The sequence below is a fragment of the Papilio polytes genome, unplaced genomic scaffold (assembly GCF_000836215.1).
Source record: "Papilio polytes unplaced genomic scaffold, Ppol_1.0 DF823399.1, whole genome shotgun sequence".
Taxonomy (NCBI): Eukaryota; Metazoa; Arthropoda; class Insecta; order Lepidoptera; family Papilionidae; genus Papilio; species Papilio polytes.
Genome location: NW_013525805.1, coordinates 3,588,231 through 3,596,284, shown reverse-complemented (window position 1 = coordinate 3,596,284; position 8,054 = coordinate 3,588,231). Strand labels below are relative to the sequence as shown.

Below are 8,054 nucleotides of genomic sequence, written 5' to 3'. Positions count from 1 at the left end.
TCCGCGACGTGATGCAACACATGCTGCAGATCAAGTACATGTTGCGGTCTGGCATGGCGCTGGAAGAGCACGTGCAGCAGCAGACCCCGAGACCGGCCCATGCACACCCACAACATGCTAAGCGAGCACGTGCCAACTAAACAAACTTTCAAACCACTTAGAGTCCTTCAAGAAAGCAAATGCAATGCATCTGCAGTTCCTTTGGTATTGTGGATATCTGGGTGTCTAATATATCGGTGTTCCCGCTTATTGCCCCCGGATCTAAAAACTAACATACCAAAAGCATACAAACATAAATAAGGGAAAAGTTTAATCTAGAAATCCCTCAGAACTTGTTTAAGAAACAGTTAAACAATGCTATCATATCTTGATTGCTATCTCCAAGTCTGATAGGTGACTAGCAAATTTGAACTTAGTTAAATACCAATGTGGTTAATGAATTGTTAGATAATTCGATTCAGCTATGGAATATCAAGAGTTTGGTTGTTTGAAGATTTTTTTGTGTTTCTGAAAAATCCTGTAAGCAGCCTTTCTATTGAACAGGAAAGAAAATTTGCAACATAAAAGTGTAATCCGATTAATTTTTAAGTACCAGTGAGTTTAAGACAATGAAGTGGCTTGGATAGAAACATTGATGTGCGTCTCAAATGTACTCCATCAGTGCATAAACTTTTTATAGTTGTAATAAATGTGAAAGTGTTAATATGAACTATAGGTCGTGTTTTAAGACATTTTAGAGTATTTAGTAATACTAGCGTTTATCAACGCTGTAAATATAGATTATGTTCTATTGTTATGTCAATTTATTTCCATATTTGTACAAATTGTATGTATAAATATTATAAATGTATAGATCTAAATTGTAAACAATCTACACTAACTATTTAATAGAAGACTGAGAATTTTATTTTTAATTATTTCATAGCTAAAAGAATGCATGTACAACTTTCAAAGACACTGTTTAACTTTTGGTTTTAAAGTAAATATGAAATTTGTAAATATTTACTCTGTTTATAAAATTGTTTAAAGGTATACATCAACAAGGATAACTGACTTGTGCATAAGTAAACCAAGTGACAGCTCCCTAGAATAATCCTGTTAATGTCAGAACAAATTCTCAAGATGCTGTCATGTAATGTCTTCTTTTTTTTATATCCATGTCAGTTTTATGTATTTTCCGATGGAACAAAGCAGCACCGACTCTCCAGGTTGGATATCCTTGTTAGTTATTTAACTATAAAACTAAGTATTGAGAGTTCAAATATCTTTTCAATTTTGAACAATGCTTGAGTTGTTCAGAACACTTAGATGTAACTGCCTACAGCGGGGAAAGGGGACAACCTTGAACCTCCAAGATAATTGAAATGGTCAATACCAGTAATGGACTCACAAAGGTTAAAATATTGCATCATGCAAAATGGAATTCTTTTAACTTAATACATATCTAAAAACTCACCAATTCACACTTTAGTAATTTAGTCAAGTTCTGATAAATTTAGTAGCTAAAATCCACTGAACAAAAATCATTTGTATTACTGTGGCAATATAATATACAAGTTATGTTTTGTAAGATCATTGCTCCTATTTATTAATGAAATTGATCAAAACAAGAGGTTTAAACTAGTTTTACGTAGGTAAACAGTGACTCATGGGGAGCTACTTGCGGAAAATATAGATTGACTTGACCAAATAATTTGGTAATCTACTTTATTTAATTGTTAATTGACAATATTACTAGCCTATGCCTAGTGTGCACTGGGCTTAGTAATTTGGGCAAGTAGCGAGTAATTTAGTAAGTTTCATATAACAAATGAAAATATTTTAGCTACTAAATTTGTGCTCTATTATTTACTAGCCTTGTGTGAATTAACTTTTAGAGATTGTTCCTAAAGTGCTGTGCTATGGAAGTCCATGGTGGTTTTTATTTCTTCTAGAAAAAGCATGACCTATAAGGTTTTCTTATAAATGCAGATTTTACTGTTTTGTATATAGTATGATATAGACCAAATAAATAATTGGCCTGAAGTATTTTAGAAAATATGACCAGCATGTTATATTTTCATAATTTTAAAATTTAATAGGATAGGAAATGTAATTTATTATCTGCCAGAATTTTTGTATTGATTTTGCTTGTTATGTCAAATTAATGAGGCTTATAAAAAGGAATTAGTTAAACGCACAAAGCTGTTTCTTTATTTGTACCATTTTTTTGTATTATGTAAAATTTTATGTGAAAATTTCTTGGCAAAACCAGTGAAAAAATTAATTGTAAATTATTTTTAAGAATAATTATTAATTGGCATTTTAGGTAAGTGAAAGAGTTAATATTTACTTTGTAATATTTAAATGTATTTAATACGCATTTTATGTTTGAGATTTCTTTCAAACATTTGTTGGTGTACATGACAAAATAAATCTCTGGTAGTTGTTACTCTATAAATATTTTAATAGTCTTCACTTTTAATTATGAAGATTTATTGTAACCTTATATCACAGCCATGTAAAATTATATGCTAAATTATTTATGATATAGTTATAAGCTTATAAGTTCCAGTATGATGTAAATCTAAATGATTGTGAATTGTAAATTGAGTGGAACAGGACACTGTCTTGTGGAGTTCTGATAAACGAAATAAAAAGATTCTTTACAATGAAGACTTTTATTCCATCAGTAGTTTAATTCACATTTAGTGTAAAGCGACAAGTAACGTTGAAGGAATACAGCATCTACAGCATTTGCCTGATATGTGTCTCTTTAAATTAATCAGGTTCATAAGAAACGTGGTACGACATGTCATTTTCAATGCACAGTGTGCGAAAAAAATGTTCTTGGTATGGAATATAACATACTGTTGCCTCTACACAAATATCTGTATCTGCTGATGCACATGTCCAGCGAGGGAGTCGGAAGGTGGTCGTACTACAGTGGATTATCAAGTAAGAGTCATCGCCTCACCACGTAGAAGTAAGCAGTAATTATTGGTAAAAATCTAAGGACAAAAACCTTAACCTCGTGAATATTGGAAAAACATTTTGCATGAAATGTCCTTATTCATTATAGACTATTCATATGTTATTTATTTTTAGCCTATATTTTTGTATAGTCTATATTTTTAGCATTGTCAAAATGTCATTGACATGAGATTCTGATTCTGACATCTTGTTTTGCAAAAAGCGAAAAATTTAGGATTTTTGAATGCTAAATTTGATAATTCTATTTAAATATTTAGATTTTGAATATACACATACATTTAATATGGTCGCTGTTCCTGCATCATGCATTGGTCATTTAAATATATTCATAATTATTTAGTGATCATTAAGTATTTGCCTTTCATTTGTTGTAACATGCAATTATTTTCTTATTTTTATCGTTAACTTTTGTATTGAGCGTAATAACTTTTTGTTTTTAATATAATTAGTAGTTAAATTAACTTTTAATTTTTTACGATGAGTATACAGGTATGCAGGGACTCATCAGACGCTGTGGTTTTGTATTTACCACAGCGTTTGTATCTTAAATCTTTCGCAAAGCTTAATATTTCTGTTCAGCTTCCCTCACAAAAGGTTTACGGCAAGTCGATATCAAATTTCGAATTGATGGAGAAAATACGCAAAATGATCCAACCTGACACATTTTCAATGTTAAAAGCGACAAAACATAGTTCAGAAGTGATAAGGTTTGACGCCGAGTTGGAGAGCTGTGAGAAATTGAGCCGAGTGCTGGCTCAGCTGGAGAATCGCGTTATCCAGTTAAATGATTTCCCAGAACAGTTGAAAGTGAAAGTGTCTGAAGCCAAGTCGGAATTTCCAAGTCGACATACTTGGGATTCTTTCTTCCGCGATGCTACTGACATGGATGAGATGAAGCCGGGCGAACGTCCTGACACAGTACACATCTCAAATATACCAATCAGTTGGTTTGTTCATGAAAATGACAGTTACGATGATGGAGTTCCATCTGAGAGTTTGTTTAAAAAAGTGTTTGAAAAGTTTGGTGCATTAAGACAAGTGGATGTTCCCGCTGCAGATCCATTTAGAATGCAGATGAAAGAAGTTATAAGAGGTATAACTATTTCTGCAATGGAGTCAAAAATGTACTTTGAAGGTTACTTGCAGTTTAGTGAGTATGTGGGCTTTGTACGTTGTATGGATGCATTGCGGGGAAAAAAGTTGTTACGTAAGAAGGATGATATATCTGAGTGGTGTTCCATACGAGTAGACTTTGACAGAAGTAAGCATATGACAGATGCTGCTGTTAAACGAAGAGCTATAGTCCGAGAGAGACTTATCGCTCGGCAAAGATCCAAGGAAGAAGAGGACAGAATAGAGAAAGAAAGGATAGCCAAAAAGGAAGCAAAAGAAAGGTAATTTTTGTTTTTATTTTATGTAGTATTCAAACTTCAAACTCTCATTTTATATCATACTAATATTAAAATTGCGAAAGATGGGATGGATGGACAGATTAGTTACTTCATATCTACAAAATAGCTTAATGGATATCAAAATAAATTTAGCATAGATGTAATATAGAGTCTGGAAGAACACACAGACTTACTGAGGTTTTTAATTCTCACAGACAACATCACAGGCAAATGTTATTTAGTGATAAATCTCAAATTCTTATAAGAATGGTTTACCTTTATGAGTTTGAATGTACTAAATTTTAAAATGATTTCATTTTTCCAGACAAAAACATGAAACAAGTGAAAAAGAGAAATTGGCAAAGATGAGGGAAAGGGAAGAGAGGAGAAAGAAAAAGAGACTTGCTAAATTAATGGTGCAGGACAAGGTGGATATCAACAAGAAGGTAGCAGAAGAACGGCAGAAACTGTTTTATGAACAGAAAAAGTTGCAAGCAATTCGACTTATTGAGGAACTATTCAAAAGAATTGAGGTGATTGAATTTATTGTCTACTAGCTGTTGCTCGCGACTTCGTCTTCGTGAAATTTATAAATTTCAGTTGACGAAAACAGTTTTCTAATGATGAAAGAATTTTTGTAATTGGCCCAGTAGTTTTTGAGTTTGTTAAATTTAACTTATTATTAATTAATTTATATATTTTAAATTTAATTTAAATTATTTATTAATTAATACAAAAATAAAAAAATACAAACCTTTCCTCTTTATATAAGTGTAGACTAGTTATGTTGATGCAGAATTGTAAAATATTAGGTCACTAGCTGTTCCCATTCTGCTTCATTTGCATGAAATTATAAAAACTTTATTTTATTGTTTACATTTATCAAAGTCTCAATAGCAAATGTCAAAATTACCATTACCATACTAACCTTGCTTCCTTAATGTTGGCAGCTTGTAGTTTATGGTCCCTTTCACATATGTAGGTTTTTCCCATTTATTTACCCCCTAAGTTTAATAAAGTGAAAATATATAGCCTATAGCGTGTCGGTAAGTGTAGGGTATTTTATTAAAGAAAGAATTATTTTAAAATAAGCTATGATTGCTAACAGCCTATTCCACGAGGTAGTGTGTGTTTACGCTTTATTATATTACTATAGAGTATAGCTAAAAAGCCTATGTTACTCAATTATATTATAGCTTTTTAATAAGACCAGTGTAAAATATTCCAGTTACGTCCGGAGTTGCAGCGCAGTGTGAATGAGAGGTACTACAGTAGCGAGGAGAGAATCACACGGTCCCGAGTCGTGGACAGATTCAAACGGGCCCAGGAACACCAGCTTGACAAACAGCGGGAGCTACTCAGGCAAGCGGTAGATGGTAAGCATTTTAGACTTTTTATATACAGTAGGTATCTCGATAACTTAAAACTCGGTAACTTAAAAACCTATATAACTTCAAAAAATAATATGTTCCCTTCCCATCAGAGCCCAAAACCTCTATAACAAAGACCCTTGATAACTTGAAACCTCTATAACTTCAAATATTTTGTGTTTCCCTTGGACTTTAACTTATCGAGGTTCTGTAATTTCTAATCTATACTTCTATACTAATATAATAAAGCGTAAACACACACTACTTTATGGCGTAGGATGTATGCAATCATAGCATATTTTTGAATAACTCTTTCTTTAATAACAGTCACTATACTCACAACAAGCTTTTGGCTATATATTTTACTTAAGAAGTCTCTAATTAGATTTTAATACTAAATCTTTATTAAGGATAGTCGTAATGATTGGTAGCTTAAAAGTAGACAACATATCTGTGGGCAGATGTTTATGGGTAGCGGTGGCCTCGCTATTTCGACGAGTTAATGTGGCCGCTTGAATATTTGCCATCTTAAGACAAAGAAAAACAAATAATCTTACTAAAGTTATAAATGCGAAAGTTTAGATGGATGTTTGTTAGAGTTTGTAATCAAAGCGGCTGAACGGATCTTGATGGAATTTGACATAGATGAAAGCATAGTCTAGAAGAACACATAGGCTACTCACTTTTATTTTTTTAATACCATGCGGACGGAGTCGCGGGCGAAAGCTAGTATCTTTATACTTCCTTTAAACTATGCCTTAATAAGGTTATTTTATGTACAAAATCCGGCTTGAAGGACTAATGCAGAAGTCATTGGTCCTTCAAGCCGGATTTTAAAGTTGTGAATATGTTTATATTTCTTTTTTCAGGACGAATAGTGATACGTTCAGCTTTGGAAACGAAGAAACCGAGAGAGGTCTCTCCTATCAGTTCACTGTCCTCAGAAGATGAAAGAACTAACAAGAGAATCAAGAAGGAGAAGCTACCGACGCCCGAGAGGGAGTATGAATATAAACCACCAGGTATCTTGAAACACAAATCTATATTAATATAATAAAGCGTAAATACTTATTTCTTATGTATGTTGTCAATCACAGTATTGTTTTGAATATCACTTTTTTAATAAATAACTCTACACTTACGACAATATATAGGCTATTTTAACGGTAATTATTTTGGCTAAAATCAGTAGAACCTTGATAACTCAAACCTCGGTAACTTAAAAACCTCTTTAACTTCAAAAAATAATGTTCCCTTACCATCAAGCCCAAAACCTCTATAATATAGACCCTTGATAACTTAAAACCTCTATAACTTAAAGTATTTTGTGTTTCCCTTGGACTCTAACTTATCGAGGTTCTACTGTAATTTGGAAAAAGAGATAGCAAAGAAGCATTATTGCCTCGGTAATGGTAATTGTTCCAATGGTAGAGGACTTTGTCATTTGAGTAATTTTGAAATTTACAATTGAAAGTTATACAAAAGTTAAGATTTATTTTTGTAAACATTTTTTCTGTTAAATTATATATGTTTTAAAGTGGTAGTGTGTAGTGCCCGGTGTAATACCACGATCACACAGAAGACAGACGTGAAATGGAAGCAATTCCGTGTTTCGTCTGATGAGTTTGGTGCCGGAGGCCTAATTTAAGTCCCTTTCTCTTTACCACCCTTTTCTTACAAGGATCGGATGGGAACGGGAAGTGGATTTGACGATGGAGGAGATGCATAGGAAGGGGAAATATCCTCTTTATGTGCGTCTCCTCCTCCGTCGGATAAGGGTAGGCACTGCAATTGCGGATGTCTACGGGCAGCGGTCGCTTCGCCATTTTGGCGGATTCAGGTGGCCACTTGCTCGTTTGCCTCCTTATATTTATATAAAAAAATGTTTGTTTTCAGTACCGGGAATGTTTCCGTATGGCTTCCCCTATCCGTACGCGTGCGCGCCGCCGCCGGGGTTTCCCTTCCCGCAAAGTAATTGTATCCGTTTATGAATTATACTAGCTCTTGCCCACGACTTCGACCATATGACATTTAAAAATAGTAAAATTCAACTCATGGTACTCGCTGATAGCTTTTTACAAGAGTATTTATAATCGGTTCAGTAGCGTTTGAATTATTTTAAAACGTACAAAAAATCAAAAATACAAATCTTTTCTCATTTAATTTTGGTATAAAAGTTTAGATGGATGTTGGTTAGAGTTTGTAGCCTAAACTGCTGAAAGAAACTCGATGAATAATATACATGTAGAGAATCTAGAAGAATACTGATTATAAAGGGGAAACATTTGTACTCTTGTATGTATTGAAAATCAAACACTAC

At 33.2% G+C, this 8,054-nt stretch overlaps 2 protein-coding genes across 2 annotated transcripts in view; both read left to right on the top strand.

Annotated features, from left to right (window-relative positions):
- LOC106104753 overlaps positions 1-140 on the top strand; it is a 9,688-nt gene extending 9,548 nt beyond the window's left edge. Inside the window, exon 6 of the mRNA XM_013284884.1 lies at positions 30-140. Within this exon, the coding sequence (XP_013140338.1) occupies positions 30-140 (111 nt within the window). The remainder of the gene's footprint in view (positions 1-29) is intronic.
- Positions 141-3,143: 3,003 nt separating this feature from the next.
- Positions 3,144-8,054, top strand: part of LOC106104906 (A-kinase anchor protein 17A) — a gene marked incomplete at its 3' end in the record, with an annotated part of 7,258 nt that continues 2,347 nt past the window's right edge. The window contains 6 exon segments of the mRNA XM_013285106.1: positions 3,144-3,284; positions 3,553-4,367; positions 4,690-4,897; positions 5,593-5,740; positions 6,604-6,756; positions 7,631-7,705. Coding sequence (XP_013140560.1) covers positions 3,601-4,367; positions 4,690-4,897; positions 5,593-5,740; positions 6,604-6,756; positions 7,631-7,705 — 1,351 coding nt within the window.